The sequence below is a fragment of the Maylandia zebra genome, linkage group LG1 (assembly GCF_041146795.1).
Source record: "Maylandia zebra isolate NMK-2024a linkage group LG1, Mzebra_GT3a, whole genome shotgun sequence".
In the NCBI taxonomy this organism is placed as follows: domain Eukaryota; kingdom Metazoa; phylum Chordata; class Actinopteri; order Cichliformes; family Cichlidae; genus Maylandia; species Maylandia zebra.
In genome coordinates, this window is record NC_135167.1 from 43,328,148 (window position 1) to 43,344,111 (window position 15,964).

At 41.2% G+C, this 15,964-nt stretch overlaps 1 protein-coding gene across 5 annotated transcripts in view; it reads left to right on the forward strand.

The window, feature by feature from the left end:
• Positions 1-15,964, forward strand: part of LOC101468455 (multiple epidermal growth factor-like domains protein 11) — a 267,137-nt gene that overhangs the window by 197,303 nt on the left and 53,870 nt on the right. For all 5 annotated transcript variants that reach the window (XR_013099674.1, XM_076887043.1, XM_004568657.5 and 2 more), the window contains exons 10-11: positions 3,650-3,862; positions 4,091-4,265. Coding sequence is in view for 4 of the 5 variants with exons in the window: in XM_076887043.1 (XP_076743158.1) it covers positions 3,650-3,862; positions 4,091-4,265 (388 nt within the window). In the remaining variant the exon portion in view is untranslated. The remainder of the gene's footprint in view (positions 1-3,649; positions 3,863-4,090; positions 4,266-15,964) is intronic.

Below are 15,964 nucleotides of genomic sequence, written 5' to 3' on the forward strand. Positions count from 1 at the left end.
GAATGGACTGCCATACACGTTATGTGTCTGTGAGCGAGGGAGGGAGAAAAAAGGGAGTGGAAAGGTACGAGTTGTCATCGAGGAAAAACGGGAGCTGGAACTAGGGCTGGGCTATAGCATACCGTTCACAGTAATACCGGTGTAATTTTGGGCAACGATAAGAAAATGAAATATGGCGATAGAATATGGGTAAAACGTGCATGCGCAGTGCCTGTGTTTACATACACACAAGGCAGCGACGCAGAAAGAGAAGAGCGAGAGCGGATCGTTGAATGAAACGGATGAACCAGAACTGGTTTGTAAAAATGCTGCAGCTTCACTGGTGTGGAACTGGTTTGGCTTTCATCCGTCAGATACACAACAAAGCACAATTTTTGGTAGCGCATGCTAGCGGGCCGTCGTTATTACCGTGTTGTTTGGAAAATACGGCACACTTAAAATCAATCCTTTGAATTTTCTGAAAGTCGACAGAGCCCCTTATAATCCCGTGCGCCTTATGTATGAACTCTGGTTGTGTTTACTGACCTCGAAACGGTTTTATGTGCACGGCGCTCGAAAATCTGTCAAATGTTTTACTACGACTTTGCTAAGCTACAAAGCCGCACCGCTCGATGGATTGTCGGAGCATTACGGCTATCGTAGGCAGGAGCCTCGCGGAGTGATACGTACTGCACCTCAACATGATATTACCGTATTGTGTGTGTGTAACCTCTTTTTAAGTGTTGTGGATATTATACATGGTTATGCTGAGGATATGTCGGCCAGTTTCCACTGGAAATGCCTTTTGGTTAAACTGTCAGCGAGGAATTTGCACTGTTACATTTTTATATAACTTTAATGGACATAAAAAACAGCTGCTTGTTTAAGTGAAAATACATTGATTTTTTTTTTTTGCACTAATAAAGTTGTGGAGTTGTAAAGTATTTTGTCTGGTGTCAGTTATATCGTCAGTTATATCGTTATCGCAAATTTTCAAATGTATATCGTGATAAATATTTTTGGTCATATCGCCCTGCTCTAGCTGGAAGCATGTAAATATAATAATAACCACTGCAGCCAAACAGAGAGCCTGACCAGTCCAGCTGTAAGTAAGCTATTAAGACTCGACTGTACACCGTGTTCGTGTTTTCCTCCGAAACAATAAGTTCCGTTGGAGCAGCCTTTCAACGCCTCTCTCTGTCTCTCGCAAGAAAAGTTGACCCAGACAACAAAGTAAAGCTATTTTTCGGCTACGAACCGACACGAACCCGACGTATTAGTCAGAGGTCCCTTTACTACGGTTCGGAGTCGCGGCCCTTCAGTAACAGTAATAAATCACAGCAATAGTACATTCACGTAGTTGTAAAAAGCATGATAATATATTAAGTAATCCAAAGTATTCTGAATACGTTACAGATTACATTTTGGGGCATTTAATCTGTAATGGAATACATTTTAAAAGTAACCTTCCCAACACTGGTCATCAGTGCAAGTCAACAGTTGTATTCACTAATTTAAAAGGTTGCAATCACAGAGTGGTGCTTGTGAGTAGTAAAAAAAAAAATTAAAATGATTGAATTACAAGTTTTGCAGCTCTCCATATATTTGTGTAAATATGTAAAAATGATAAACACAAGTGTGTGAAGCTTAATCTTTTTTCCTATACATTTTCACACTTTAGTTTTCAGGTTCTCACATTTTGCTCCGTATTTACTTTCATATTGTTCCTCCTCGAGTGCTGCCACAGCCTGAGATGAACTGGAGGCTTTAGTGCTGGCCAGAAAACCAGGAGCTCCACGTGTATTAACAAGGAATTTAGAAGGTCGCCCATCGTTGTTGTGTATGGTGATATATGATGATACAGCTGTAGTGTAATTAAAAAGGAGAGGTGGGTCACTGCGTAGTGCAGGGGTCCCCAACTCCAGGCCTCGAGGGCCGGTGTCCTGCAGTTATTAGATGTGTCCGTGATCCAACACAGCTGATTTAAATGGCTAAATGACCTCCTCAACATGTCTTGAAGTTCTCCAGAGGTCTGGTAATGAACTAATCATTTGATTCAGGTGTGCTGACCCAGGGTGAGATCTAAAACCTGCAGGACACCAGCCCTCGAGGCCTTGAGTTGGGGAAGCCTGGCGTAGTGTAACAGCTGCCATTGTAATGCAGTGTATTGCCGCATGGTGGCGCCTCCTATCTCATGACTCCTTGTCACTCCCTTTTTGTTCTTCTTCGCACTCTCTCTGTAATGGATTCTTCCGTGTACACAGACTAGTGAGCTCTCAAGTAAGGTGTGGTAGAGGTAGCACATGAATGGCCCTGCCAACCGGAGTTATGCACAAAGTTATGACTTCCAGTTCTTGAAGATAATTTTTTTAGCGATGTGTGAGGCAGTAACAACTATGTTTGATTTATGTGCTTCCATTTATGTGCTTATGTCACCTAACATGAACAGTTTAGGTGTGGCAACTAAACCGTGTGGAAAGGTCTTCACATATCCTCCGACAGGCCCTCGTAGGCGTACAAGACCATACAGCGTGCACATAGTTTTCAGTGGGTGTTTGCAGTGTGTGCATATGTCTGAGTGTGTGAGGCCCATTTGGAACATCCTTTGTCCTGTATATTGTGTTCTATGGAGAGTTCTGCATGTTGTAAGTTGCTGTATTAGGATCAGACGTTTTGATATGGGTTGATGGAAAGATCTTGCTCCCGTTTTGCAGTTTTATGGGAAATGGAATCACCAATTTTACACATTTTATATGTGTTTGATAACCATTTAGGGGTAGAGATATTTTAAATATTTTGTTGCCCATGTAGACATTTGAGTTCAGTTTACTGGGGTAAATCATTTTTGTGGGCTGGACTTCAAATCAGAGATCTTTACTTGTCCACAGAGAGCTTGTTTTAGGTTCAGCCATGGGCCGTCTAACAAGCTTGATTCGATCCATTCTGAGTCATACAGCGATCTGTTGGCTAAAAAGTAGAGATACAAATTTGGTCATTCTAGACCTTTGTGTTTTGGTTTTTGTGAAGTTTTTAAACTAATTTGTTATTGTGGAGGTTTGCTGAGTGAGGCAGAATAAAAATAGTTCAAAGGGTCGACAATCCAGTGTTTTTCTTCAAAACTGTGGTCTAGTGCGTTGTATTTAAAGTGCAGAACAGTTGCAGTCTCTTATCCATGTGCTCTAATGTGTTATCTTTAGACAATTATTTTTTTCAAAATGTACAGAGAGCACATAATTTAACAATACACGACTCGGATTAATAATAATGGAAATAATGATTTGTGATGAAATTCAGTGCAATAGAAAACTAGCTTTCTTTGCAGAATTACACTGAAAATATTTTGGCTCTTATTCTGGTCCCAGGTTATTTTCCTACCGGGAACCAAGGGGAAGTTGTCTAAACAGCTATGGTTACCTTTTCCCAAATACCAGCTCAACATTTTGCAGAAAAACGGGGTGTTTACTCAAGGATTGTATTCCAACTCGATTTATTATCTCTGAATTGTGTTTTTCCAGGTAACAAAGTTGATTAGAAGTAATAGAAGTCCCAATGCTGCAGTAATAACTGTTTCTTTCACTCTAACTTGTAAACAGAAAAATCCCATGCACCTTTAGAAGAGAGGCTTAGAATGTTGGAAAATAACTCCTCCGTGTTTTTTAAACCAACCCAGATGCCAGGATGAATGCCCAGTTGGCACTTATGGGCCACAGTGTGCTCACAAGTGTGACTGCCAGAACAGAGCCAAATGCTACCACATCAACGGCGCCTGCCTTTGTAACGAAGGCTTCAAGGGGCCTAGCTGTCAGGATCGTTTCTGTCCCACTGGCCTGTATGGACTCATCTGTGACAAATACTGCCCCTGCATACACACAAACACACTCAGGTACTGGATCATTGCTCAGGCTTTCTTACTGTACAACACTTCAGTAGAATAGAATGTTTGAATTACTGTATCTAGTTAAAGTGGAGTTGATATTTTGTTTCACATATTTCTGCTTTTCCCACTAAACCTACTATAAAAGTAACTTTGTGTCGAGGGTGGTCAAAATGGGAGAACTACAAAACAATATACACACTGCAAAATAACCTTCTAATCTTCCTGCTCTTTCAGCTGTCACCCTCTGTCAGGAGAGTGCACCTGTGCTGCGGGATGGACTGGGCTTTACTGTGACGAGACCTGCCCACCAGGTTACTACGGTGAGGGCTGCAGAGAGCTGTGTGTTTGTGCTAATGGAGCCTACTGTGATGGCATCACTGGAGCTTGTATCTGTGCACCAGGATACATAGTAAGTGCAAAAGATTTCTGTGGCTTAACACCAACACGTTCCTTTTCCCCCAGTCCAGTTATTGGAATTTTATTGGTTCTTTTTGTTTTGTCTCACTCTAAACTTGCCAAACATAGATTATGGGATTATGGGAAGATTTAACACTGAGTATTTTTAAAACAAACTATTATCTTCAAACTATCTACAAGCTAGAGGGAGCCCACAGAAAAGGATGAGCCAGCTGCCTTGCTTCTTGCCTAACTGTATTGTGCTGTGGAAACAAATAGACGACTCGTCTCTCAAAGCAAATACTTTGATTCTTCTCTAAGCTGCTCGTTCTACCATTTCACCTGTGTGTTTTTAATTGATTCATTCTAAGTTCATGAGAATGCCTCAATTTGCTGGACAATGTAATTGCACACAAATCAATATATATTTGAGAAGATCATTTATTTTCTATTAAAGAGCCACAATTCATGTGTTTATCATTTTTGGAATACTCTGTGCAGAGATTGCAAGAAAACAGCATTTTTTATTTTGTAAAACGTTTTATTTTGTATTTTCAAACATTTGCTGTTTGTTTTACAATCAAAACTGTATATCATATCATATCATATTATATTATATTACATTACATTATCGGATGATACAACACGTGGACAGCATAGAGTGAAATTCAGTTTTCACCACCACCCATTCTATTCCACAGTCTTAAGAGAAGCATAATGTCTTTGATCAGAGCATGCAGCTATTCACTAAAACTTGCCTAATTAACATCCTCCACATCTGTCAGAACTTTTAAGTTTAAGTGCATTGCATCAGCCATAGGTCTATTCATAAGAAAAAAGCACAGGCTCAGAGGCTTTAACGGCAAGAAATCAAAAGGATTTCCTCAGAAAGAATTGCACATGTAAATGAGGTTCCTAGTATTATTTAACCTGAAGACAGGTTAAAAATAATGAACAACTTCCACCTGGTTGAGGAGAGGGTATTTACAGCCAGTGTGTGCAGAAGATGCACAGAGAAGGCGTAGGACATCCTCTAACAACTGGTGCTGTTGACTCTGCAGGTTTAGACACAGAGCTAATGTGGCTCGCAAAGCAGAAAGGCTAATGCAGGTGCAACTCGTACGATGTTTGACAAAGAGAGCACGAGTGTCAGGATGGTACAAAAGTATGTGGAGTTTCTGCCTATATGTAACAGTGAGAGTACCTTAAAGGTTTGCATGCAGTAATATTTAAAATCTCTTGTTGATTTGCCTGTAACTAGTGCAGATGTATGCGCCGTTTTATTAAGCAGGTCTTGTTCCCATTTTGATGAGTAAGTTTAGGTGAAGTTTAGTTTGCCTTCTAATCTTACATCATATTTAGAAAGCTTTGGTTGCTCTGAATTATCAATGCTAATTGCCAGTTGTACAAAGTAAATTAGCATTTGTCCATGAAGTCAGTCCTGCATTTTGGTCAGTGGTTGGACGTAGCGTTTCATAAATAAAGTTGGCATGGCCGTAAACTTACAAGATGGACCCAAAGCTGTGCCACTGTCTATAAAGCTGTGAGACCTATACTTGCTCCAATGATGTGGTTGTCCAATAATGTCTTTCCAGTTACACTAAGTGAGTTATAGTAATGCTTAAGATGAAACCCTCATTATCCTTATAAGAGATCTTACCTCGGTGTGTCCTGTTTGGATCTTTGGTCTTTCAATGCTGTCTGTTATTGTCAGCTCACAGAGGCAAGAACCAAATCAAACAGTCACATCAAGGCTGATCGTCTGTATCAGCAGTTTCATTGGCGTCTGTTCCATGAGCTGTTTTTCTATAATTTAATACATAAGTGTTGACAGAAGACCTTTGACACACCTTTTATTATATCGATGCTTATACTACAACCATAACTGAAGATGAATGCCAAATTAAGATCTTTACAAAACCCAACCAAAACACAATAAACACACATGAACACAAAACAGATGGTGTCCGTTTGATTTTCACAGAAATTTAAAACTAAAACATCTCCAGTTACTTTACACAAAACTCCACTGATTCCCCAAACAGAGACAAACTCTTCAGTGTTAGACACCATTTCATAATAAACGAATTCTGCTTTTAAACGTGCACCTACTATCCCCTTGAACGTAATTTCAGAATTAACTGATCCTGCCCCTTCATTTTGTTCCTCCTTGTGAGCCATGTACTCATCTTAGCTTGACCTATTGAAAAATTAATTAAGCAAACCTTTCAACGCTGCACCACAGAGTACTTTGGACCCAGGATAAAGAGACTCTCCTCTAAAACAATCCTAAGCCCAGGAAGCCACTGTCACAGCAAAGAAAAGAGGCCAGCAGGCCTGGGACAGCCAAGCCACAGGCGCTGCAGTGTTTCCTTGGTCCGACAGAAAAGACTGTGGCTCCCCGTTCTTGGATCTTTACAGTGAGTGCAGAATTATTAGGCAAATGAGTATTTTGTCCACATCATCCTCTTCATGCATGTTGTCTTACTCCAAGCTGTATAGGCTCGAAAGCCTACTACCAATTAAGCATATTAGGTGATGTGCATCTCTGTAATGAGAAGGGGTGTGGTCTAATGACATCAACACCCTATATCAGGTGTGCATAATTATTAGGCAACGTCCTTTCCTTTGGCAAAATGGGTCAAAAGAAGGACTTGACAGGCTCAGAAAAGTCAAAAATAGTGAGAGATCTTGCAGAGGGATGCAGCAGTCTCAAAATTGCAAAGCTTCTGAAGCGTGATCATCGAACAATCAAGCGTTTCATTCAAAATAGTCAACAGGGTCGCAAGAAGCGTGTGGAAAAACCAAGGCGCCAAATAACTGCCCATGAACTGAGAAAAGTCAAGCGTGCAGCTGCCAAGATGCCACTTGCCACCAGTTTGGCCATATTTCAGAGCTGCAACATCACTGGAGTGCCCAAAAGCACAAGGTGTGCAATACTCAGAGACATGGCCAAGGTAAGAAAGGCTGAAAGACGACCACCACTGAACAAGACACACAAGCTGAAACGTCAAGACTGGGCCAAGAAATATCTCAAGACTGGTTTTTCTAAGGTTTTATGGACTGATTAAATGAGAGTGAGTCTATGGGCCAGATGGATGGGCCCGTGGCTGGATTGGTAAAGGGCAGAGAGCTCCAGTCCCACTCAGACGCCAGCAAGGTGGAGGTGGCGTACTGGTTTGGGCTGGTATCATCAAAGATGAGCTTGTGGGGCCTTTTCGGGTTGAGGATGGAGTCAAGCTCAACTCCCAGTCCTACTGCCAGTTTCTGGAAGACACCTTCTTCAAGCAGTGGTACAGGAAGAAGTCTGCATCCTTCAAGAAAAACATGATTTTCATGCAGGACAATGCTCCATCACACGCGTCCAAGTACTCCACAGTGTGGCTGGCAAGAAAGGGTATAAAAGAAGAAAAACTAATGACATGGCCTCCTTGTTCACCTGATCTGAACCCCATTGAGAACCTGTGGTCCATCATCAAATGTGAGATTTACAAGGAGGGAAAACAGTACACCTCTCTGAACAGTGTCTGGGAGGCTGTGGTTGCTGCTGCACGCAATGTTGATGGTGAACAGATCAAAACACTGACAGAATCCATGGATGGCAGGCTTTTGAGTGTCCTTGCAAAGAAAGGTGGCTATATTGGTCGCTGATTTGTTTTTGTTTTGTTTTTGAATGTCAGAAATGTATATTTGTGAATGTGGAGATGTTATATTGGTTTCACTGGTAAAAATAAATCATTGAAATGGGTATATATTTGTTTTTTGTTAAGTTGCCTAATAATTATGCACAGTAATAGTCACCTGCACACACAGATATCCCCCTAAAATAGCTAAAACTAAAAACAAACTAAAAACTACTTCCAAAAACATTCAGCTTTGATATTAATGAGTTTTTTGGGTTCATTGAGAACATGGTTGTTGTTCAATAATAAAATTACTCGCCTAATAATTCTGCACTCCCTGTAATATTAGGCTTTGTTTCTACAAATCTATGGGAAAATAACTGTTAAAACTTCCTTTTAACAGGAAGACACCTCTGGCAGAACTGGGATGGTCAGCCATCTGTTGCAACTGGCTGGGAATGAGGGGAGCAGACAAAACAACACTGAGAAAGAAAACCAGAGATTAATAATAATTAACAATTTGATGTGACGTGGCATATAAACTAGACTCCAAATTCCTCGCAGTGTTACTGGAGTCCAAACTTATTCCATCCAGAGTAATTATCTGGTTAGACACATTGTTTCTAAGACTTTTCAGGACGAGTACAATAGCTTCTGTTTGTCTAAATTCAGAAGCAGGGAATAAGCAGTCACCCAGGTCTTTACATCTAGGAATGTATTTCAGTTTAACTAAATGATGTGCTGGGTATCATCTGCAAATGTGTGCTGTGCATTCTAATAATACTGCAGAATGAAAGTATAATGTAAACAGAATTGGTCCTAGCACAGAACCCTGTGGAACTATGTCATTAACGGCAGAAGAAGACTCTACGTTTACATGAAAAAATTGTGCTCTACTTGATAGATGATCTGCAGATGATCAGTTAATTGTTTCATAACTACTCTTTGAAGAATTTTTGGACAGTAGCTTAAATAGTCTATTTAAATATTAGTACTATTGAAAGTAGCTGTACGTAATGACAGGTTTGTCAGATGGTTACAAATAATTTCTCCAATGGTTGAAATTTTATTTGTGAAGAAATTTGTCAAGTCATCACAAGTTATGGTTAAAGGAAGCTCAACACAGCTCTGACTCTTTGTCAGCCTGGCTGCAGTGCTGAGAAGAAACCACCTTCAATCAATGATGAATACTAAGATGTCCTCGCTTCACAGAGGGCTTTTCCTTATATAGTGGAGCAAACTCTTCTAAATCAGTGAGATGCAATTTTTTCTCCAGTTTTCAGGTTGTCTGCTTCAAGGCGTCCATTGTGGATTTAACCAGGGAGTCAAGAACTTCTGATTCAAGGCTATTTTCAGAGGAGACACAGTATCCAGAGTCAGAAACAGTGAGGAGAGAAAACTATTAACAAGTTAATCGACCTCTGTGGGATTAGAGTTTAGGTAACTGCTCTGAACTGTTGCTAAATGACATTGAAGACGATAACAGTGGAGGAATTACATCCTTAAACTTCGTTACAACAATTTCAGAAATCATTTACTGCAATAAAACACGTTCTCCACTGCTGTTAAATTTAATATTCACTTGAATAGAACAGGAAACAATAGCCCTATATGGTAATTGTACATGTACAACGAAATTATGAGTGCTAGACGCCAACTCTGCAGGAATAAAATGTAAATAGTAAGACAGCAGCAATAAACTGGAGAAAGGTGTACAGTTAAGATGAATATATACAAGAGAAAGGCACAAAATAAGAAAAGGCACACATAGAAAACAAAGTGCTTGGAAGTAGAGCAAAGGACTTGGTCTAATATAGAGTCAATGTGTAAGTATAGTGTAGAGCAGGGGTGTCAAACTCAAATACACAGTGGGCCAAAATTCAAAACTGGAACAAAGTCGAGCGGCTAACATTAATATTTACTGAAAAAAATCTTCCTCTAGATATAAGAATGAATCTTTTCTTATGGACTCAAACAAGTTTTGCTGAAAAACTGAATATGGAACAAGCAAAGCTTAATACTAAACAATATATATATTAGCTGTATGATACCAGCAGGCCAGCTCTGATAGTCATTTGGTGTGGCTTCGCGGGCCAAATGTAATTAGGCTGCGGGCCGCCAGAGTTTGACACCTATGGTGTAGAGTAATGAGGGTTACTCAAACTGACCCACCACGGGTGGGCTTTCAGCGGATAGTGTTTGTTAATAGTCTGAACGGCCCAGGGGAAGAAGCTGTTTGTGAGTCTGGAGTTGGGAGACCTGACTGACCTGAGGCGCAGACCAGAGGGCGGTGGGTCAAACAGGTTTTGGGCGGGGAGCGAAGGGTCACCTGTGATGGTGGCGATGGTTATCTGGATCTAAATCCAGCAAAGGTGCAAAGGTTTTAAACTCTGAATATGTTAAGTGTGTTATTGTAACACATTAATTATTCAGTAACCTGGGGGGCTGGGGACTTTACAGGGAGTGCAGAATTATTAGGCAAATGAGTATTTTGTCCACATCATCCTCTTCATGCATGTTGTCTTACTCCAAGCTGTATAGGCTCGAAAGCCTACTACCAATTAAGCATATTAGGTGATGTGCATCTCTGTAATGAGAAGGGGTGTGGTCTAATGACATCAACACCCTATATCAGGTGTGCATAATTATTAGGCAACGTCCTTTCCTTTGGCAAAATGGGTCAAAAGAAGGACTTGACAGGCTCAGAAAAGTCAAAAATAGTGAGATATCTTGCAGAGGGATGCAGCAGTCTCAAAATTGCAAAGCTTCTGAAGCGTGATCATCGAACAATCAAGCGTTTCATTCAAAATAGTCAACAGGGTCGCAAGAAGCGTGTGGAAAAACCAAGGCGCCAAATAACTGCCCATGAACTGAGAAAAGTCAAGCGTGCAGCTGCCAAGATGCCACTTGCCACCAGTTTGGCCATATTTCAGAGCTGCAACATCACTGGAGTGCCCAAAAGCACAAGGTGTGCAATACTCAGAGACATGGCCAAGGTAAGAAAGGCTGAAAGACGACCACCACTGAACAAGACACGCAAGCTGAAACGTCAAGACTGGGCCAAGAAATATCTCAAGACTGGTTTTTCTAAGGTTTTATGGACTGATGAAATGAGAGTGAGTCTTGATGGGCCAGATGGATGGGCCCGTGGCTGGATTGGTAAAGGGCAGAGAGCTCCAGTCCCACTCAGACGCCAGCAAGGTGGAGGTGGCGTACTGGTTTGGGCTGGTATCATCAAAGATGAGCTTGTGGGGCCTTTTCGGGTTGAGGATGGAGTCAAGCTCAACTCCCAGTCCTACTGCCAGTTTCTGGAAGACACCTTCTTCAAGCAGTGGTACAGGAAGAAGTCTGCATCCTTCAAGAAAAACATGATTTTCATGCAGGACAATGCTCCATCACACGCGTCCAAGTACTCCACAGTGTGGCTGGCAAGAAAGGGTATAAAAGAAGAAAAACTAATGACATGGCCTCCTTGTTCACCTGATCTGAACCCCATTGAGAACCTGTGGTCCATCATCAAATGTGAGATTTACAAGGAGGGAAAACAGTACACCTCTCTGAACAGTGTCTGGGAGGCTGTGGTTGCTGCTGCACGCAATGTTGATGGTGAACAGATCAAAACACTGACAGAATCCATGGATGGCAGGCTTTTGAGTGTCCTTGCAAAGAAAGGTGGCTATATTGGTCGCTGATTTGTTTTTGTTTTGTTTTTGAATGTCAGAAATGTATATTTGTGAATGTGGAGATGTTATATTGGTTTCACTGGTAAAAATAAATCATTGAAATGGGTATATATTTGTTTTTTGTTAAGTTGCCTAATAATTATGCACAGTAATAGTCACCTGCACACACAGATATCCCCCTAAAATAGCTAAAACTAAAAACAAACTAAAAACTACTTCCAAAAACATTCAGCTTTGATATTAATGAGTTTTTTGGGTTCATTGAGAACATGGTTGTTGTTCAATAATAAAATTATTCCTCAAAGATACAACTTGCCTAATAATTCTGCACTCCCTGTATGTTCCACGTGTTTATTCATAGCCATGACCCCATGCACCACTCTCCACTGGAGAGCCACACTGCGTTTCTCTATGGGAAGCTTGTACAGGGACGTCCAACTGTCAGATGAAATTGGTTTGTTACCTGCAGAGTGAGTGCCCAGTGCAGCCCTTAAGAGTCCAGGAAGACCAGCCATGACCTCTTCCACCAGCTTCTCCTGAAGGCACAAAGATCTCACTCCAGTCTCCTAAGCCAGCTTGGCAGTTGTTTTCCACTGGCCTGCTGTCCTCAGCCCCGCCAGCTTTGTTAGGCCAGCATTTATGAGGAACCTCTGAACACTAACAGTGCTGAGCATCATACTTGGTATCAAGGGATTGTAAAGTAGAGCCTCCTCTACATTACCATCTTTACAATAAAAACAGTCCAGTTCCAAGCATGCAAAACAAACTGGTAAAAACAGGAGGTCAGCATGAAGTCTATTCCAGTTACGTTTATGAGAAACAGGTGCTTTACTCTGTGAAGCAGCGTAGATGCCGCTTTGAACCAGGGCGGTTGTTGCTTATCATAAAGATACCGTTGTGCTGTCTGAAAGCGTAATGCTGTGAGGCAGCTAAGAAGAGTCAATCAAACTCTGACCCCCTCTGACACACAGACTCCTTTTTTCTCTGATAATTTTTAATAACATTTAAATTTACAATAAACTCCACCGATCTCACCTGGACCCACAGCACCAACGCTCTGGTAAATAAGGCCCAGCAGCGGCTGCACTACCACTACAATAACTTGGACTGGAAGTTCTCCTGGTCTTCCTGGTCATGTGGAAAGCATGCTCTCCTGCTGCCTGGATATTTGGTACGCAGGGGCCACTACTAAAAATGGGAAGGCTGCGCAGAAGGTAAAAATCATTGGCTGTCATTTGCCACCCCTGGAGCCCATTGCCAGATAACCATCGCCACCATCACAGGTGACCCTTCGCTCCCCGCCCAAAACCTGTTTGACCCACCGCCCTCTGGTCTGCGCCTCAGGTCAGTCAGGTCTCCCAACTCCAGACTCACAAACAGCTTCTTCCCCTGGGCCGTTCAGACTATTAACAAACACTATCCGCTGAAAGCCCACCCGTGGTGGGTCAGTTTGAGTAACCCTCATTACTCTACACCATAGGTGTCAAACTCTGGCGGCCCGCAGCCTAATTACATTTGGCCCGCGAAGCCACACCAAATTACTATCAGAGCTGGCCTGCTGGTATCATACAGCTAATATATATATTGTTTAGTATTAAGCTTTGCTTGTTCCATATTCAGTTTTTCAGCAAAACTTGTTTGAGTCCATAAGAAAAGATTCATTCTTATATCTAGAGGAAGATTTTTTTCAGTAAATATTAATGTTAGCCGCTCGACTTTGTTCCAGTTTTGAATTTTGGCCCACTGTGTATTTGAGTTTGACACCCCTGCTCTACACTATACTTACACATTGACTCTATATTAGACCAAGTCCTTTGCTCTACTTCCAAGCACTTTGTTTTCTATGTGTGCCTTTTCTTATTTTGTGCCTTTCTCTTGTATATATTCATCTTAACTGTACACCTTTCTCCAGTTTATTGCTGCTGTCTTACTATTTACATTTTATTCCTGCAGAGTTGGCGTCTAGCACTCATAATTTCGTTGTACATGTACAATTACCATATAGGGCTATTGTTTCCTGTTCTATTCAAGTGAATATTAAATTTAACAGCAGTGGAGAACGTGTTTTATTGCAGTAAATGATTTCTGAAATTGTTGTAACGAAGTTTAAGGATGTAATTCCTCCACTGTTATCGTCTTCAATGTCATTTAGCAACAGTTCAGAGCAGTTACCTAAACTCTAATCCCACAGAGGTCGATTAACTTGTTAATAGTTTTCTCTCCTCACTGTTTCTGACTCTGGATACTGTGTCTCCTCTGAAAATAGCCTTGAATCAGAAGTTCTTGACTCCCTGGTTAAATCCACAATGGACGCCTTGAAGCAGACAACCTGAAAACTGGAGAAAAAATTGCATCTCACTGATTTAGAAGAGTTTGCTCCACTATATAAGGAAAAGCCCTCTGTGAAGCGAGGACATCTTAGTATTCATCATTGATTGAAGGTGGTTTCTTCTCAGCACTGCAGCCAGGCTGACAAAGAGTCAGAGCTGTGTTGAGCTTCCTTTAACCATAACTTGTGATGACTTGACAAATTTCTTCACAAATAAAATTTCAACCATTGGAGAAATTATTTGTAACCATCTGACAAACCTGTCATTACGTACAGCTACTTTCAATAGTACTAATATTTAAATAGACTATTTAAGCTACTGTCCAAAAATTCTTCAAAGAGTAGTTATGAAACAATTAACTGATCATCTGCAGATCATCTATCAAGTAGAGCACAATTTTTTCATGTAAACGTAGAGTCTTCTTCTGCCGTTAATGACATAGTTCCACAGGGTTCTGTGCTAGGACCAATTCTGTTTACATTATACTTTCATTCTGCAGTATTATTAGAATGCACAGCACACATTTGCAGATGATACCCAGCACATCATTTAGTTAAACTGAAATACATTCCTAGATGTAAAGACCTGGGTGACTGCTTATTCCCTGCTTCTGAATTTAGACAAACAGAAGCTATTGTACTCGTCCTGAAAAGTCTTAGAAACAATGTGTCTAACCAGATAATTACTCTGGATGGAATAAGTTTGGACTCCAGTAACACTGCGAGGAATTTGGAGTCTAGTTTATATGCCACGTCACATCAAATTGTTAATTATTATTAATCTCTGGTTTTCTTTCTCAGTGTTGTTTTGTCTGCTCCCCTCATTCCCAGCCAGTTGCAACAGATGGCTGACCATCCCAGTTCTGCCAGAGGTGTCTTCCTGTTAAAAGGAAGTTTTAACAGTTATTTTCCCATAGATTTGTAGAAACAAAGCCTAATATTACAGGGAGTGCAGAATTATTAGGCGAGTAATTTTATTATTGAACAACAACCATGTTCTCAATGAACCCAAAAAACTCATTAATATCAAAGCTGAATGTTTTTGGAAGTAGTTTTTAGTTTGTTTTTAGTTTTAGCTATTTTAGGGGGATATCTGTGTGTGCAGGTGACTATTACTGTGCATAATTATTAGGCAACTTAACAAAAAACAAATATATACCCATTTCAATGATTTATTTTTACCAGTGAAACCAATATAACATCTCCACATTCACAAATATACATTTCTGACATTCAAAAACAAAACAAAAACAAATCAGCGCCCAATATAGCCACCTTTCTTTGCAAGGACACTCAAAAGCCTGCCATCCATGGATTCTGTCAGTGTTTTGATCTGTTCACCATCAACATTGCGTGCAGCAGCAACCACAGCCTCCCAGACACTGTTCAGAGAGGTGTACTGTTTTCCCTCCTTGTAAATCTCACATTTGATGATGGACCACAGGTTCTCAATGGGGTTCAGATCAGGTGAACAAGGAGGCCATGTCATTAGTTTTTCTTCTTTTATACCCTTTCTTGCCAGCCACACTGTGGAGTACTTGGACGCGTGTGATGGAGCATTGTCCTGCATGAAAATCATGTTTTTCTTGAAGGATGCAGACTTCTTCCTGTACCACTGCTTGAAGAAGGTGTCTTCCAGAAACTGGCAGTAGGACTGGGAGTTGAGCTTGACTCCATCCTCAACCCGAAAAGGCCCCACAAGCTCATCTTTGATGATACCAGCCCAAACCAGTACGCCACCTCCACCTTGCTGGCGTCTGAGTGGGACTGGAGCTCTCTGCCCTTTACCAATCCAGCCACGGGCCCATCCATCTGGCCCATCAAGACTCACTCTCATTTCATCAGTCCATAAAACCTTAGAAAAACCAGTCTTGAGATATTTCTTGGCCCAGTCTTGACGTTTCAGCTTGCGTGTCTTGTTCAGTGGTGGTCGTCTTTCAGCCTTTCTTACCTTGGCCATGTCTCTGAGTATTGCACACCTTGTGCTTTTGGGCACTCCAGTGATGTTGCAGCTCTGAAATATGGCCAAACTGGTGGCAAGTGGCATCTTGGCAGCTGCACGCTTGACTTTTCTCAG